At 36.7% G+C, this 19,288-nt stretch overlaps 2 protein-coding genes across 6 annotated transcripts in view; both read right to left on the reverse strand.

Moving 5' to 3' along the window:
* LOC114659417 (peroxisomal succinyl-coenzyme A thioesterase-like) overlaps positions 1 to 19,288 on the reverse strand; it is a 190,792-nt gene that overhangs the window by 132,968 nt on the left and 38,536 nt on the right. The gene's annotated exons all lie outside the window — the stretch shown is intronic.
* LOC114659446 (bile acid-CoA:amino acid N-acyltransferase-like) overlaps positions 1 to 19,288 on the reverse strand; it is a 55,515-nt gene that overhangs the window by 18,848 nt on the left and 17,379 nt on the right. For all 3 annotated transcript variants that reach the window (XM_028811954.2, XM_028811945.2, XM_028811962.2), the window contains exons 2-7: positions 11,659 to 11,875; positions 10,479 to 10,578; positions 6,138 to 6,328; positions 5,893 to 6,053; positions 4,478 to 4,597; positions 3,410 to 3,492 (exon numbers count right to left, since the gene is read on the reverse strand). In XM_028811954.2, coding sequence (XP_028667787.2) covers positions 3,410 to 3,492; positions 4,478 to 4,597; positions 5,893 to 6,053; positions 6,138 to 6,328; positions 10,479 to 10,578; positions 11,659 to 11,854 — 851 coding nt within the window. In that variant the 5' untranslated portion in view covers positions 11,855 to 11,875. The remainder of the gene's footprint in view (positions 1 to 3,409; positions 3,493 to 4,477; positions 4,598 to 5,892; positions 6,054 to 6,137; positions 6,329 to 10,478; positions 10,579 to 11,658; positions 11,876 to 19,288) is intronic.

Here is a 19,288-nt window from a genome sequence, read left to right on the forward strand (position 1 = left end):
TTATTGTCCTTTAATTACTTGCTTGAATGCTTCACTAACCCCTTAGTTGCAATATTATATTTCCTTTTAAAAAAATGAGAATATGAACACTTCATGAAGGTGTGACATCTTTACTGTGACATTATGTCCTGCAGCTGAAACACTCACTCACTGGTCGTAGCAAAACAAAGCAAAGGCAAGCATTGGGAATTTGACTGCTTTCTCTTTGCACCACGTTAGAATGATGCTGTTGAAAGCAACACAAGATTCACTGTTATGCATTTCCTCCTTGCTGGAATCTACCTCTGTTTCTCAAGCACTCATTTTCACATCTGCTGCCTAGGTCAGCAACAGTAATTGCAGTTTGCTGTTCCTAGCAGCACCGGAGTATATTGTGAGATCAAATACGAGGATAAATTTGTGCTTTGCCAGTTCCAGTAGAATTTAATTTTAAAAACAAGCCTCTGGATGCAGTGGCGCATTTATGAAACAATATTGAATTAAGGTACTCAATTTAGTGTGTGTGAAAACACTGAACCTGCAGTATAAGCTCATTTTCATGTAAAGTGATGTCTATGGTGTATGCCAACAAATTTCACCTTCACATCCTTATACAGACAGTGAATAACAGTTTTGTCAAAGTGTAGTCAGTTTGTCATGGTATACCTTAGTTCTAGTTTTTCAATCAGTTTTTTTAAATCTCCTGCTTTTGACAAAAGTCATTTTTGTTTGCCTTTGTCCACTGGGATGTACATAAGCTTAACCTTGCTGTAAATAATTTGAATACTGTATCCAATTTAAGACATGCAAGCTAAGGAAAGACAGCATCTAATTTTTCTGTGACATTCAAAATAGTAGCAATGCTGTTTCAGACATTCCACTACTCAGTGAAAAATGCTGAAATGCACAAGAGTTTTCTTTGCTAATTTTAACACTATATTTGGACATTTAAGTCTTCTGGAAACTATAGCACCAGTAAAAATGTGTCAGAATGCATTTCAGTTGCTATATGGTACAACAGGAAGTGCTCTTTTGTTTGGCTTATGATAATTCAATCTGCTTAGGAAGTCTTGAACCTATGATTCAAATTCAATAAGCAGCTAAACATTCTTGCAGAATATGATCATGAACAAGAACCTTATTAACTTTTCTCCATGGTCAAAAAGAAAAAAATTGAGGACTTTTCCAGAGTCATTGCTTTGAAAGCTGGAAAATCCGCTAAAAATGATAGGCTTTGAACTAGTGTGGATAGTGTGGCTGGCAACAATTGCAATCATATGTTGTTACCTCCTGCACCACTGTAGAGTAATAGTTTTCTCCGAACAATCTATGAACTGAGTTGGATGCAGAAAACAGGATGAACGAAGGAACAAAGTAAACTCTTAGTCTCTTCTCCCTTTGCCTAAAGCAGATAACTAACATGACAAGTCAAGAATTCAAAAGCCATATTATGCAGATTAGCGAATTGTAAAAAATTGATAACTTAAATGCTGAGATATTCACATGAGAGCAATCAAAATGTTCTTAAGAATGGACTTGTGAACTCAGTTTAGTACACTGCTCTTTAATCTGGTATTTGACAAGCCATTTTATTACTCTAACATTATCTCTAACACATGCACAGTGAAAGGTCTTTTAGCACAATGAAAAGCATACAAATTGGCTGAGGTCAAATATGCCAGATGCACCTTTATCTGGGCTGTACATAATGAGTGAACAGTGAACTAATTAACAAAGTTTTCAAAAAGTTCAGATATGATGAGCACAGTCTACAATTAACGTTCAAATGACTGATTTATTTGTAATACTAGTTTCCCAGTCCCTGCTGCTGGAAAACAACCCCACAACATGATGCTCCACCATGCTTCATCGTTGGAATGGTATTGTGCAGGTGATGAGGAGTGCATAGACATGACATTTAGTATGAAAACAGTTCAAGGTTGGTTTCATCAGACCAGAGAATTTTATTTCTCAAAGTGTGAAAAGTCAATTAGATGCATTTTTGCAAACTCCATTATGACTTTGAATTGTCTGTGCACTGACTGCCACAAAGCCCTGATCAGTGGATTGCTGCTGTAATGGTTATCCTTCTGGAATTTTTTCCATCTCCACACAGATTCTCTGGAGTTCACTCAGAGTAACCATTGGGTTCTTGGTTACCTCTTCCTGAAACTGTTCTCCATCAAATGCCTGTTTTAGCTGTTTGGCCAGCCTATGAAGAGTTTTTGTTGTTCCAAACTTCTTCCACTTAAGAATTATGGAGACTGCTAGGCTCTTGGGAAACTTCAAAGCTGTAGATATTTTTGTAGTGTTGAGGGTATTGAGTGTTACTTGATGTGGGGAAAAATAACTTAAATGATTTTATCACAAGGCTATAACATAACAAATTGTGAAAAAGTATAGGGGTCTGAATACTTTCTGATAGCACTGTACATACAATTACTACAATTAGAAACATTTGGATCTATAGTCTTTGAAATAGCACCTCTCAAGAAAAACAGCAACCCAGGTAACTCCACTGAGGTTGCAGGAATGTTCTTCACTGACTGCCGATTTCACTGTGACTCTTTATTACTTGCCTTTACGATGCTCATGTCATGTGGTTCACCTCTCACTTTGGTATGTGCTGTATGTTTTGCGAATGTATAACTTTTGGTTATCAGCTGGCCTGTGCAATGTGCTTGACTGTTAGTACTACATGCACGCTCAGTGGCTGTGGTCCTGGAAAGATTAGCTATTCTGTGTAATGTACTTCATTGTCAGTGCAGTGTGCATTCAAAGTTGTTGTCCTCTTGTCAGCTAGGGAGTGTGCTTGCACAACTGCTTGCTGTGTCTATTGGTTTTCTGTCAGCTATGGTGGACCATAGCACCTTTGCCTGCAATTAGACTAATAGCCAAAATCAAGGCCCAGGTATCCCATGAGACCATTTCGTAAGATGTGCTATCTGTGTCATGATATAAGCTCTCGATTGAGACCAAAACCAAGCTGCATGGCCCTGTGGTTCTTGAGTTTTATATATAGAGGTACAATTTACGTGCTGGTTCAAGGTTTATAGATAACTGATTTAAAAATGAAGCAATGAAACATTAAATGGTATTTAGTGCTATATTTCTCAATCCTGTCACTTTAAACATTTTGAATTTGAACATGTACCCATTTAAATCCAGTTAAAATGACAACCCTACATTATACTTAAAAACATAAAATAATGATTGTCAAGCCAATTTCTAGAAAGCTTTAGTATATACTGAGTTTAACTCCAGCCAAGTCCTTAATGGTACAAGCTGACTTGATTTTTCAGTGGCAGTGTGAATTAAATAGATATTTATATGAACATTTTTTAAAAATTTTACACAGCTTAATACATTTGATATATTTTTTCAACTCTGTTTCTGCATGCTTAACATTAAACTTTTTAATTTGACTTACAGTTTCAGATCTGCAAAGACTTTATCGATGGATTCCCCAATTCTTATAACATGGGTTCCACTGACACAAACCAAACATTTAGGCTAAAAAAAATAGTAATGCATTTTAAATAACATACATAAAGCATTTGCATACATTTTATCAACACACATAGCATAAAATAGTTTGAGAAAGCACATCACCTGTTTTCTGTGGTGCTTGTAATATCGGGCTGTCACTGAGGCATTGATATTTCATACCAGAAATGTATTTGTTTGTAAAACTTGAATACAGGGGAAAATTCTGGTGGTTTACATTAGTTTCCACATGACAAGTTAATAGTTAAGACACCATTAACACATGATTATCACAGGAAGGTATTAATTTAAATTTTATGCATTTGACAGGTAGCAGTACTCATAATAAAATGGCAAAATTGATTGAAATTCCCTATTAGCACTTGTTTAACAAACACACTTGCAGAATATCTCCAAATAAATATTTTGTTTAAAAATTTAAAATAAATGCACTGCCAATCTTCAAGCTACAGATGTACAAAAGAAAGGAAACCATCCCTTCATCCGTTTTATATACCTGCTTATCTAGAGCAGGGTCATGGGGAAGCTGGAGACAATTTCAGCAAGCACCGAGCACAAGGCAGTAACAATTCCTGAATAAACACAGTTTTTAGCAATGGCAGTTCACCAAAATTGCATGTCATTGGACTTTCAGAGGAAAGTGGAGAACCCGGAGGAAACCCAAGTGTGCATGGGAGAATTTCCAAACTCCAGAGAGCATTCGGGACACGAATCACAGACTACATGTTTGTGTGAAGAAATGCTATCACTGCCTTGCTGCCCTAAGTGAAAAAAAGTTTAATTAAAATCACATATACAGCCAGCAAACAAAATGGGCCCCTATTCCATTTTAACAGAGGTATTCAGACCATTTGGAAATCTGTAAGAAATATGATCAGTTTTGCTAAATTACAATCAATCAACTTATAAACTAAATTAATTCAAACTTTTCTGTTGCTAAACAAAAAATACAATTATTAAATTAATAAATTAAAATTAAAAATAAACTCACATTGATCTTGTTTTCATTTGCTGCAACAGAAAGAGTCACAGAAGCTCCAAAGCAGAGGCCAAAAATACCTACATGTTCTCTTGATACCTGAGGATGACTCTCAAGATAGCCAAAAGCTGCCTATTTTAGAAAGACAAAACAATTATACTACTACAAAAAACTAAAATGACCAAAAAAACAGATGTACGGCATAAACGACCAAATACTGACATCAATGCAACATGAAGCACAATGGCACCAGCCAGAAAATACCACGTCAATAATAAAGACAAATATTGAATACTGACAAAACAAATACTTCATCACGTTTGGAATGCATTGCAGTCCTCTGTCATGCAATGTACTGCAGATTACAGTAAGCATTTGAGGAATTTGGTTTCCAATCCAATGAATTAAACATTTAAATTATACAGCCATGAGTGTAAACTGTGTCATAGCATGATAGAGTCATCACAGATGGATAGAGAACTTATTTAGATTTTGCTAGCCATTTGTGAGCATTTTGATACATTGTGTTCTTTAACAATATTTTAACATTATACATTTTTGGTCCATTTGCTTGATGATTTCTAAGTACAGTAATTCACCTATGCCTTTTATTTTATTAATCAAAGTTTTTCCCTCATCACTTAACAATTTTTAAGGAATGATACATTATTGAGATTAAATTATAAACACTCTTTTAATTTAAGTGCAAATTTTGTGTGTATACAGTCAATGTACTTTTGATTTTAATTTAAATAATTTTTATTTTAACAAACTTTGATCTTACGTGACCCTTAAGTGAATGGCCTCCTAATCAAATGTGCTTGCAAGCTTTTATGTTGAATATAATTCTTTAAAACTAGAGTATATTGGATTTTCCCATTTTAACATATTTTGCTTAATACAACCAGAGATTAGTGCAGACTGCTCACTATACTGGCAATATCAGGTGCATGAAGGAACCACCACAGACATTGTTTCTAATCCTTTACGGGGAAGGGCTCTCACACATTCTGACAAACAGCCAGTTTCAACCAAAACACACGTCTCCCAGGATGTGTGAGGAAGCCAGAAAATCCAGAAAGAAAAACACAAAAAAACACACACAGAGTCAAAGGTAGAACGTATAAACTCCACTCAGACCATAATTTAACTATAAGATGCTTACTCTCAGAAGAAACAGCACTAAACATTGTACCACTTGGTGCTGCCCATACATTTATTTTATACCTATAACAAATAAGTAAATAAATATTCTCTTTTGTGCCCTGTCTAGGGTTAGTTTTTACCATCCACCTATTGCTGCTGCGATAGGCTTCCTCTCAACAGAACTGGATTGCATTATGTAGATTCATATAAACGTTTAAATCTAAGATTTGTTGCCTAAAAGCACACAAATAAAAGTAGATATTTCAGGGATTTATTTTTACCTCAAAATATTTTTCTCCGATTTTTGAAAAATCTGTCTTGCTGGACAGGTACTCCAGTGCAAGAGTAGCATAGCCATGAGAAGCTAGGAGAGCAGAGCGATATTCTACTAGTCCTCCTCCTCCGCCCCACAAGTCTAAAAGTCCAGGAAATGGCCCAGGACCTAGAAAGAAGGTGAATTTTTACATTTTCTACTGAAAACAGATCAATGTAAAAGAAAATTAAAATAGAGTTGTTCTCTTTTTACCTGGTGGAAGGAAAAGAGTTCCATAAATTCCATTCTCTCTAACTTCTATCCTTGAAACTCCGGGTGTAACATACCAACGCTCCATTACAGCACATGCTAATGCAGTCTCTTCTTTAAAATCACCTTTGATATGCCCTTTGTATACAGATATATTTATGACAAATGGTGTAAATATTTCGGTTTTTCTTAACCTAAAATAAAATTTTAAAATAACAAACTGTATCATAATCACTGCAGCATATCAAAATATAAACCAGAATTAAACTAAACCAAAGTAGTTTGTGTACAAACTGTAGTTTCTACTATTCTGTTTATCAAAAGTAAACAAAAACTTATACAAACAATAAATTTCTATGCAGCAAAAAGAATAAAATATTTACACTGAAATATTCAGAAAGTAAAAGGGACAATCTGGTAAAATCTTGGTTATTAATAAACACTTAAGCTGTAAGACTCAAGAACTGTTTGAAAATGATTTTTTGCCTTCTGTGTTAGATTGTAACCATATGTGAAAGCCTTCAATCATATCTGAAACTGTTAAGTCATCCATCTATATCTTATCAAGCTCAGTGCTTTACCTCTGTTAACTACAGGCACAATGCACAGACTAAATGATAAAGAGTACAGAAAAATTACTAGTACTGAAAGAAAATTTTACACTATAAATTGACCTTCATTCATAAAGGGGAAGCCTGAGTACTTTTCCTGCAACACAGAATGACTTATCTTTTTGGATATTACATGATGTTTCTTTGCATATGTTGTTAAAAAATATTTTGTGATTATGTTGCATTTCATTTTTATATTCCATATAATTATTACTCATTGGGTTCATGAGTGGAAGTGTGCTAAAATGAACAGTTTAAATTAAAGTGAATACACTGCATATTTTATCAATCAGGACAATAAACAGAGAATCTCTGGAATTTTGTAGACCAAGCTGTAGTATTTACTGGTTGAACATTTACACTGCCAACTAAGGCAGATCAAGTGACACCTCATTAAAATGATGATAATATGTACAACCACACAAGTGAGAACTTTTTATGCAGATTATGTTTTAACTATAGTGTTTTCTAGGTTAAATGTTATCCATATGATCAGGATTTAATTTTGTAATGTAAAAACAGCCAGTATCTTAATTGCATTTCTATAACCCTTTGCAGGTATAAAATGCTAATTGCAGAATTTTTACATTTCAGATATGACAAGACCTAAACTGAAGTTTATCGAAAGCCAAACACATTTTTTGTGTAAACTCAAATGGATTTATATCACTCTGATCCAGAAAAGGCAGACAGAAGGAAGAAATTATTATAGGGAGTACGAAAGTAACAAAATGGTAATTAGCAAATATACTTTTCAATTAACTAGAGAAAGACATAAGTCGGTTACATTTAGTGCAGAATGCAGCAGCAAGAATCTTAACTAGAAACAGAAAATCTGAGCACATTTCACCAGTTTTAGTGTTGTTACATTGGTTACCTGTGTCACTTAGAATTGACTTTAAAATACTACTTATGGTTTACAAAGCCTTAAATAATCTCACCCCGCCCTATATTTTGGAATGTTTGCCCCCTTACACTCCAAGCCGTAACTTCAAATCTTTAAATGAAGGTCTGCTTATAATTCCAATAGACAACCTGAAAAGAAGTGGTGAGGCGGCTTTATGCTGTTATGTACCTAAAATATGGAATGCTTTACCAATAGAAATTCACCAGGCTCTTACTGCAGAACAATTTAAAAAAACTGCTAAAAACGGATTACAGTGGAACCTCGGTTCACGAACGTCTCGGTACACGTACAAATTTGTTTACGACCAAAAAGTTCGCCAAACTTTTGCCTTGGTTCACGACCACACACTCGGTATACGAACAAGCCAGTTTCCCTTTCGGTTTGTGCGCGCCGATGATTTCCGCACGTGTTGCATTGTTCTCGGTCAGACGTGCGTGCTTTCGCTTTGAACTCTTTGTGCTCTATTTCATTTCCCTTCTGGTTCGTACGTGCCGATTACTGTATTTAAGCACGTGTTCAGCCTCTCCCTGTTCATTGTTCTCAGTCAGACGTGCGTGCTTTACCTGTGAACTCTTTGTGCTCTACAGTATTTCGTGAGCTTTTGCAGTTAACCATGGCTTCTAAGCAAGTGAAGAGTGGTGAGAAAAAAGTTTTGCAGAAAATTGAAATCGAAGTAAAGAAAGAAATTATTGAAAAGTATGAGCATGGCGTTCGTGTTACTGATCTTGCCGTCGAGTACAAGAAGTCAAAATTCTAAAGCAGAAAGAATCTATTAAAGCAGCTGATGTTGCAAAAGGAGTTACAGCGTTAACCAGGCAGAGGCCTCAAGTGCTGGAAGAGGTGGAAAAACTGTTGCTAGTGTGACGAGAAGCAACTTGCAGGGGATAGCGTAAGCGAGGCGATGTTATGTGAGATAGCCAGGAACATTCATGGCGATTTCCTGCAAAACTATCCTTCTACGAGTGGCGAAAGTGAGGAATTTAAAGCCAGTAGAGGATGGTTTGAAAAGTTTCACAAGAGAAGTGGCATTCATAGTGTGGTAAGGCATGGAGAGGCTGCTAGTTCCGATGTTGAAGCTGAAAAAGAATTCATGAAAAATTTCACAAAATTAGTGGAGAACGAAGGCTACATCCTGCAACAAGTCTTCAACTGCGACGAGACCGGATTGTTCTCCACCCAGTTCCTCCTCACTTCATGCCAGAACTCGACTCATGCAAGGTTAGTTTTCTTGGTGGTTTATGGTTAGTTTTTGTATTACGGATTTTTCAAATGTTCATTTTTCGGTTCGTAGAGTGAATTGTTGCAAAGTTACTTTTCTCTTTTATCAAATGTTCATTTTTTCCCTGTGCTTAAAACTCATTTAAAAAGAGTGTTTACAGCGATTGGGTTGTAATGCTATTAGCGTGAACTCCTGCAATGTTGCTTTCTTGGTTGCTTATGGTTGGCTTTTAAATAAAGTTAGGATTTGTTCAAATGTTCCTTTTTTTCCCTGTGCTTAAAACTCAAAAAAAAAACTTTACAGCGATCGGGTCATAAGGCTACAGTATAGCACGAACTCTTGCAATGTTAATTTTCTCTGTTGTTCAAGGTTTTCTCAGTGTTACTCAATGTTTTTACATTTAGTTTACTATTACGCTGTGCATTCTATGGTTTAATTAACGATATTTGTGCTTAAAAACTTAAAAAAATATATATTTACATACAGGGCGGCACGGTGGCGCAGTGGTAGCGCTGCTGCCTCGCAGTTAGGAGACCCGGGTTCGCTTCCCGGGTCCACCCTGCGTGGAGTTTGCATGTTCTCCCCGTGTCTGCGTGGGTTTCCTCCGGGCGCTCCGGTTTCCTCCCACAGTCCAAAGACATGCAGGTTAGGTGGATTGGCGATTCTGAATTGGCCCTAGTGTGTGCTTGGTGTGTGGGTGTGTTTGTGTGTGTCCTGCGGTGGGTTGGCACCCTGCCCAGGATTGGTTCCCTGCCTTGTGCCCTGTGTTGGCTGGGATTGGCTCCAGCAGACCCCCGTGACCCTGTGTTCGGATTCAGCGGGTTGGAAAATGGATGGATGGATGGATATTTACATACAGTTCGTATGGTCTGGAACGGATTAATTGTATTTACATACAATCCTATGGGGGAAATTGCTTCGATTCACGACCAAATCGGTTTACGACGAGAGTTTGGGAATGAATTATGGTCGTGAACCGAGGTTCCACTGTATTTTAAAATGGCTTTTCCGTAGCTATATTTTAGTTGTATCCCTATTACACTATATGGGCATTTAACTATCATTTTCCTCTGGGTTCTGCAATTCCCTACTAATCTGTACTATTCTCTGCCCTTTTTTCAGGTTCTTCTGTGGTGGTGATGTGTGCCGCTACCACCTGATCAAGGTACCATACAGTCCACTGTGTCTATGTATTGAATGGCGGGTGTGCCAGATGTCCACATGACCTTACCTTTTTCTTTGTTATATACTGTATAATATTACTGCCTAATCTTCTTTATGTTTTATATTAATTTTCTTTTATTTAATTTTGTAAAGCACTTTGAGCTACATTGTTTGTATGAAAATGTGCTATATAAATAAATGATTTTGTTGTTATAGAGGGTACCTGGTGCTCATTATTTCCACTGTTCAGTGTTGCCAACTACAGAGTCTTCAGATAAACCTTATTTTTTCATATTGACTACAAATCACATTCTACCAACATAAATTAAAACTTCATATTAAAGGTGAAAATTGTTTATCAAACAATGTGTCTTGTGCTAAATGCTTTGCTGTTCAAGACATAGTACATTTAAATTAGTTATATGAAATTAATAAATATATACCTCAGGGCAGTTCTTCCACCAGGTACTGGTTTTAAGCTCCAAATGAGTCCGGTTGGTTCTCTGCCAGCATATGAGCCTCCCAAGCTATTATCTTCAGCAACTAAGAAAATTATTATACTTTATTTAGCAGATATCTTTACCCATGGTAAGTTAATATACATGCTATATTTCAGTGGTTTGCACAGACATTCAAAGTTAATAGGCAGCAAAAAAAATCATACTAAGGTGTAATGCAAAAAGCACAGTTATGAAGTTAGTCCTCTAACTAACTGAAAAATAACAAAAGCACAGTTTTTTCACATGTCATAGAGCAGAACAAACTTTAGATATCCAGAGCAGAGAAGAAGGCTAGAAAGTTTAAACAGGCCCTGAACTACTGGTGAAGAGGTTGGTCTTCAACATATACTGTCTAGTTCATTTTTATGTACTTTTTATGTATACTGAGGATAATAAGTATTTGTCACACTAACTGTTTTGCATAGTGTATTATCTGAAACTTATGCATAGCTTACATTTAACATGTAGTAAATTTGTTTAATCAAAATAAACTTAAATGACTGAGTTCTCTGTAAACATTTCTATTATTGAACATCACAATATTTCAGTTTCCTTCCAACACCCTGAAGACATTCATCATATTATTAAATGTCAATGTGACTGTGGGTACATTCACCCTACCTCATCCAGTGAACACCCAGACATTTTTGTGGTTTAAAGGAATGCCCAAGGGTGGAGTGATAGCTCTGAGACTAAGAATTTGTGCTGGTATCTGGAAGGTCAGTGGTTCAAGACTCGTTACTGCTAGAAAGGATCCTACTTTGCTGGGTCCTCGAGGGGTACTGTACAATGTCTGACCCTGTGCTCTGACCCCCAAAGTTAAGGCGAAAAGACAATTTCCCCTCTGAGATTAACAAAATATATAATTTCAATTCAAATTCAATTAAACATCAATAGATTATTCACAAACCACGCAGATAGTGGCCCTGATAGGATCTGAATTTAGAATTATGTGGCGGATAGTGTAAACACTATGGGATCTTTGACAAAATAATATTTACCAGAAAACAAATCACTGTGAAAATAATACTATGAGCAAAACAAATCAATGAAAATCAACTAAATCTGCTACTTTAATCTATATTCATTTTTGATAAAGAAAAAATACAGAATTGTATTTTACCATTTACTACTCCACTATTATCACTGACATAATATGCATAAGCATGCCAGAAGTCTTTATCATCAGATTGAAGGAAAGAGCGTATGGTGACTTCTTGATGAGGAGATAGGTTTGAAACAGCTATGTAGAACATTTCATCAACAAGTCCTCTTGTTGGTTGTACTGTAATTTTTGGCAATATGCATTTAGCTTCCATTTTTGCAGCTGGACCTATGACCTAAAAAGATTAAAAAAAACACAAATACACACACAACATGAAATATACTAATACAGCATATATGCTGTAAATTAATATTAACAGTGATTCTCATAGGTACAGCTGTCCATTCCACCTACAGTTAGATCCATAAGTATGTGGACAGTGACACAATTATCATTATATTGTCTCTGTATGCCACCAGAATGGAAAAGAAATCAAGCTATCATTATGTGATTTAAGTATAGACTTTCAGTTTTAATTTAAGGGGTTTATCAATAATATTGTATGAGCTGATTTGGAATGACAGCCATTTTTATACATTCTACATTACTGCAGCTGTGTTATGTTACTGCTTGTTCACTGGACTTTCTGCCATCAGTTTTGTCTTCAGCAAGTGAAATAAATTTCCAATTGCGTTGAGGTCAGTTGCCTCGAAAAGCACTTGGTTTGCTTTTGCAGTATGTTTTACAAAAATGGGAAATATCAGCTTGCTTACTTAAGGTAGGAATCCAATTAAAACAGGTGGGATGAAAACCTGCAGCCACAGTGGACTTCCAGGACTGAACTTAAGAGTTACTGGCATACTGAGTCAATTTGGAATCACAAATCAAGCCAAACTGCACATGGTTCAGATGCGCCTAGATTAAAATGAATTGGTGAGGCTGCAGTGTTAAGTACTGAACCACAACTCTACCTTCCCTGACTGAATAAACATGGTATATTTTTACATATTTATATATACAGTGTGGCGGATGGCTGGAGCCCTTGCCCGGCCGGAATGCCTCCACATTGGGAGAACCGGGGAGCCAGCCAGAGCGCTAGATGGCAGCCCCCCGGGTTGTAGCGGTGTATAGGGCTCCCGCAGGGCTTCATGGGAGTTGGAGTTTGGTGCAGCCGTGTTGGGAACCGTGGGCACTGCCAGGGGCGTGATGTAGCTGCTGTTGAGCCCTACAGAGCAGCTCTTCTGCCACACCCGGAGGTGCTGCTGGAAGTGCTTCTGGATGTGTTATAAAAGGAGCCAGCAGCCACTACTCTGGGAGCCAGATTCAAGAGGAGGAGGAGGACGATGCTTGCCAGGGGAGAATGAAGAAAAAAGAAAAGAAAAAGAAAGAAAAAAATGCATTGTGCTTTGGGATTATGTGTTAGACTGGTGCGGAACTGGGAAGGCCTTTACCACAAGGGAAAAATAAAAATAAATCAAGTGTGCTTTTACAACTATGTCCTACACCTTTCTGTGTCAGGGTTGGCTTTTACAACAGTATATAAAGTTACATGTTCCCAATTAACTAACTGACTGTCATCTTGGCTATCCGCATACAATCTAAGGAACATACAGTTATCACTAATAGGTCAATATCACGGCCCGAGACACACAATCATTCAGTCTCACTAAGAAGTTAACTTAATTGTAAAGAAATATAAAATAAACAATGGAGAAAACCACAATGATGTTTTGCATTTGGTAGTCTGAAAGGGTGATCTTAGTGCTTGTATACTGAGGTTACAGAATAGCGCAGATGGTAAGCATTGTAGCATTATAGTGCAACTCTGGTCTGTATGTTTGTATCTTGTATCTTTCTAATAATTCTGAACATTACAAAAGTGATACCAAAAACTAATTATTTATTACTATTAAATTATCTATTATCATAAGAGAAAAAAACAATGCTCTAAAAAATGTAAGATATTCACAAAGTTAAGGGTTCTTTCTGTTTGTATGTACAGTAATCCCTCCTCCATCGCGGGGGTTGCGTTCCAGAGGCACCCGCGAAATAAGAAAATCCGCGAAGTAGAAACCATATGTTTATATGGTTATTTTTATATTGTCATGCTTGGGTCACAGATTTGCGCAGAAACACAGGAGGTTGTAGAGAGACAGGAACATTATTCAAATACTGCAAACAAACATTTGTCTCTTTTTCAAAAGTTTAAACTGTGCTCCATAACAAGACAGAGATGACAGTTCTGTCTCACAATTAAAAGAATGCAAAACAAGAATGCAACTTCTTCAAAGGAGTGCCTGTCAGGAGCACAGGCTGTCAGAAACAGAGAGCAAAGCAAACAAATCAATAGGGCTGTTTGGCTTAAGTATGTGAAGCACCGCGGCACAAAGCTGTTGAAGGCGGCAGCTCACACCCCCTCCGTCAGGAGCAGGGAGAGAGAGAGAGAGAGAGAGAGAGATAAAAACAAAGAGTGAAAAATCAATACGTGCCCTTTGAGCTTTTAAGTATGTGAAGCACTGTGCAGCATGTCGCTTCACTAAGCAGCTGCACACAGAAGGTAGCAACGTGAAGATAATCTTTCAGCATTTTTAGACGAGCGTCCATATCGTCTAGGTGTGCGAACAGCCCCCCTGCTCACACCCCCTACGTCAGAATCAGAGAAAGTCAGCGCAAGAGACACAGAGAAAAGTAAGTTGGGTAGCTTCTCAGCCATCTGCCAATAGCGTCCCTTGTATGAAATCAACTGGGCAAACCAACTGAGGAAGTATGTACCAGAAATTAAAAGACCCATTGTCCTCAGAAATCCGCGAACCAGCAAAAAATCCGCGATATATATTTAAATATGCTTACATATAAAATCCGCGATAGAGTGAAGCCGCGAAAGGCGAAGCGCGATATAGCGAGGGATCACTGTATACTAAAGTGCAAATTTATTTTATACTAGTCATTAAGCCCGTTACAATAACGGGCGCTAGAACAGTAGTGCATAAACATTAGTAGGAACAGTCTATATTAAATGGCAAGGGACCTTGACCTCATTCTTTATGTTGGTCGTATTTTTCTTTGTCTTTCAGCCTTTCTTTTGTTGATTTTTACTTGCTGAGCTGACCGTTCTTCATGGGCTGCCGCTATGTACTGTGTGTCTTTAATTTTCTGTGACAGTAATACTGTCCTGTACATCTGCTGGCTTGTATGTGGCTGTAATATGTGTCACTGTATTGTGTACCTTTAATTTCCTCTCGCAGTAATACTGGTTTATATTTCCGTAAAACGCCTGTAACTTTCTCTGACAGTAATATCGCGCATCGCACCGTGCCACACACATGCGCACTTCACCAGAAGACACACACACACACGGACACCTGGACGCACACAGGGATTTTATTAAAGAGGATTATTTTGTAGTTTGGAAGCATAGCAATATCTTTTAACTTAATTTGTATTTTCCATTAGTCTTCTGCATTCTGTACTTTCAACAGATTATATTATCAATGTGCTGTGTGCTTCTGGGTGCTACTTCTCATTGATAGCAGAAAGTCACCATTTTTTCTTTTCCTGTTTAAGAACTATCTACTGAAAGTCACTTTCATGCACAACATTCCTTTTTTGGATATACAGTACTTCTCTGGACTCAAAGTTTGCTATTGTTCATATCCATCTGCTTGCTCAGAACTTTGTTTACTTACTGGAGTTCTGGAAATTCTGCATTAACATCATCTGAGGAGGCCTTCATTGTGATGCTGCAATGCATTGTGATGCTGCATTAACATCGTCTGAGGAGGCTTGCATTGTGATGATGCTTGACATGGCTGGTGTGCGAGTGTTCATCTTTTTCAGCAGGTTGTGTTTGATGATCTTTTGTTTGTTTGGTTTATCCTCCCTATCAACTATCTGGTGTAGGGCTTGTTGGTCTTGGCTAAAACAGTTGCTATACAGTCAGATGATTTTGGCTGTTGATGCAGTTGTTCTTGAACTGTTTTTGGTGTAGATATTTTACTGCAGGAATTCCCACTTGATGCATATTTGTTATGGCACTCAGATATTCATCACATCAATTGAGAAAAATGGATGTTCTTCATTGGCTTGATTCTGTGACTTTTTATTGCTGTAAATATCTGGGAATTGTGTGATGTTCAAGATATGTTCACTGCTTGGCCAGATTTTATTTTTATGTGCATAGTACTTCACCCACTAATATTATTTTGATCAGGTCTAACAGGCCGGGTTTTTACAAACTTATATCAAACACTGTGCTTATATAATCTGCTAAAACACATGGAACTGACCACAATCTACTTCATCCATTTTGAAGAATTAATACTTTTGAGCACACTGCACCTCCAAGTCATGCTAGTCTTGCTTTGTTACATGGATGAAATTTACAGTAGTGTGACATTGCTTTATGATTTAGTTATACAAAAAAATCTTGATTTATTCTTGATTTGTGAGATGTGGCAGCAACCAGCAGACTGCATCATCAAGGTAATCTTTTCATTCAAACCCTGTTTGAAGAGAAAAGGCAGTAGGCTCGCTTCTGTATTTCATGTAACTTAAAAGCAAAGAAAGTTGCCTTCCTTGATGTAACATACTTTGAATAAATGGATTTAACTGTTACATCCTCTATTCTACTGATCTAATCTGTTAATTTATTGCGCCCCTGCTTACACTTGCCATATTTGTATGTCCAGATATGAGTTTGCTGGGTGATTTTAATATGCATATTGATAATGATTATTGTTTTACTAATGAATTTTTGACTGTTCTTTTGAATGTTTTATATATGTAACCTTTGCATACCATTTCCTGCAGACCTAGAAAAACTACTATATTGATCTTTTGATCCATTTTCAGCACTTCAGAGCTCAGAAGAAAAGAAAAAAATACATACAGAAACTGTAATGTTGCCTACTCAGACAGCGCTTTGAGTAGTGAGAAAAGTGCTATATAAATGTAAAGAATTATTATTATTAATTGTAGTAATAGTAGTAGTAGTGTAGCCAGAAATTTGTTGGTGGGTGGACATATAAAATTTCACCCAGATAAGGCCCAAACGACAGTGATCCTCTAAAACCTTGCTCATTAATGTACACAACGTTGGAAGATGCATGCACACAAATAAAAAGACCCAGCTGTTAAAAATTTAAATATATCCTTCTTGGCTATTATAAAAAGTAAACTAAAAGTATGGCCTTATGATGATGCAAAAAAACAAACAAAAAAAAAAACCAGCATATAACTGTCATGATAGCACCCAAACTATAGACACCAATAACCAATAACAGCCTAAAGTGAACAACACTGTCAAGTGAATGTTCTTCTCCCTCTGAGTGTGTGCTCAATTCAACCTTCTTAATCTGCATGATCTTAGCAAACAGTTGGCCTATTGCTAAAGCACAAGATGGGAATAAAACATACGATGTGTATCGTAATATCCCAAGTCTATGGTCAGATTGCATGCAGATAACTTTGCTTGTTTGCATTTACTAATATTTATTTTCTATTTTATGAAACAAATAACATTATTTAGCACAGCATTGAATTGCATCATGTCGTGAATATTTTGAATTCTTATAGTTACCAGAATGCCTAGTAAAAGAAAGCCCTTTGTTATCGAGGCAACAGTTGTTACATTACAGGTTTAGGCACCACAGCATTCTCAAACATTTTAATGCATGGTTTAGTGAAGTGATCACGTCAGGCTTATTGGAGCTATCGCTGTCATCATGGCCACGCAGAGGCAATTCAAATGCTCCACAAAATTTCACACTGTCTGTTATTCTGGGCAGGATGTGTTCATATTTGGTGAACACTTCGTTGTTCCTTCTAATGCTAATCTTGAAGCCTTCATGTAGCTGTTCAGCAATATTAAGCCTGCCAAAAAATTTAGCCTCATGCTATTGTCTGGATGACTGCGGCTACCTTCAAGCTGCTTGCCTTGTTCAGGAAGATATTTTAGATCTTTTAGTCCTGTCACTGTCCACAACGCTTCAGTAACAACACTTTGAAACAGCATACAAGGAAAGCAAAAAAAAGGCAATACTTACACCACACCCAGTTAGCCAACTCTGTTTGTCATAACAATAGCTGGAAAAAGTCTGTGTGTATGCTCAATCACTTGCCTGCTGCTGAATTTTAAAGTCATGCCGGTCCAGTCCAAGCTCCTTTATCTTCTTTATTTCTTCAAGTGATCGATTTATGAAGTGGTGTTTCAGTAAAGTAATAACCAAATTTTCTTTGATTTCGGTGGTTCTGCTTTAAGTTTCCATCTCTAAAGTAACTCTCACTCATTTTTGTTATATAACGTTAAAAGCAGGTGTGAACTATGAACCATTGATGTCAACATTACATAGTATGTCAACGATTGTCCAATTACATTGAAAAAACCTAAAACAATACTAATTTTCTTCCAATACATGAGGGAGTGTCTGGTGCACACAGAGATGCATCCTCAGAAAAATCTGAAAGCAACCAATTAAAGGACAGCCTCAGGTCACATGCTTGCCAAAAGATCAAGGACTTACATAGACTCTCATTTGGCTGGCGTCCTTTACTCCTTTACTCTGGAAATACAGGTATTCTCATGTTTTTTTTTATTCACACAAAAATTAAACAAATACAAGAACCAATTTTTAATGGATGTTGATATGTGTGGACACCAGGCAAATTGTGCAAATAAACATATTTATTTCATGATTATTTCATATTATCTAATTAAGTTGTTCCCAAACTCAGTCGTAACTGTAGCTGCAGGTTTTTGTTAAAACCAGATTCACAATAGGTGATAACAATTAATTAATCTCATTTAGCTAGCTGGTCATTTTTTCTCTTCTCTTATTCTGAATTCAGTAAAGCACAGCAGTATAATTTTTACATTTTAAGACATTTAGAAATATTTCTGTTTTTTGCTATACTGTGGCTTTAAATACTCAAGTTTTTTTTTGTTTTCCAATTTTTTGTACTTATTCTATCTATCTATCTATCTAACAGCAACAATTAAAAACAAAAAGCAGACACCTGGGCAAACAACACGAAATGATGAAAGGCTGCAACTACTTCAGTGTCAGACTCACTAATTGGTCAATAATGGAAAGGCTGAATGGAAATCAGGATGAACAGGTTAAAAAATTACAACATATAACTACTTTATTTTTATTAAAATGCATTAACATACTTTTGTAATTTCCTTATTGAACCCAACACACAGAAACTGGAAAATAACAGCTCACTTAACCCTTTAACCGCCAACTCCCTAAATATTCCCCAAGCCAGGCGAAATCTGAACAATTTTTGTTTTTTTACTTTTTTACATTTTTTTTACATTTTTTACATTTATTCAAGCAGTATTGACCACTAAATGTTGTGCAAGTTGCCAGTGTATACACGAAATCTATAAATGTAACCTGAATTCTCAGCTAAGCAAAACATCTCGATACCAAACTGTGCCCTTTTCAATGGTAGATACTGTCGAAACTGTAAGCGGCCCTTCCACGACAATAAACTTTCATCAACTGCAACTGACGGTCCTGGCATGTAGGGCAACTGAAATGCTTCAAATAAATGATCAATCAAAGGACGTAGCTTGAACAAGCGGTCGCGGTTTGGATCTTTCTTATCTGGCTCGTTTCTGTTGTCATTCAAATGAAAGAATTTCAGCAGCAAAGAGAATCAGTTACGTGTCATGACAGCTGCAAAAATATGTGTTGCATAC

The sequence above is a fragment of the Erpetoichthys calabaricus genome, chromosome 1 (assembly GCF_900747795.2).
Source record: "Erpetoichthys calabaricus chromosome 1, fErpCal1.3, whole genome shotgun sequence".
In the NCBI taxonomy this organism is placed as follows: Eukaryota; Metazoa; Chordata; class Cladistia; order Polypteriformes; family Polypteridae; genus Erpetoichthys; species Erpetoichthys calabaricus.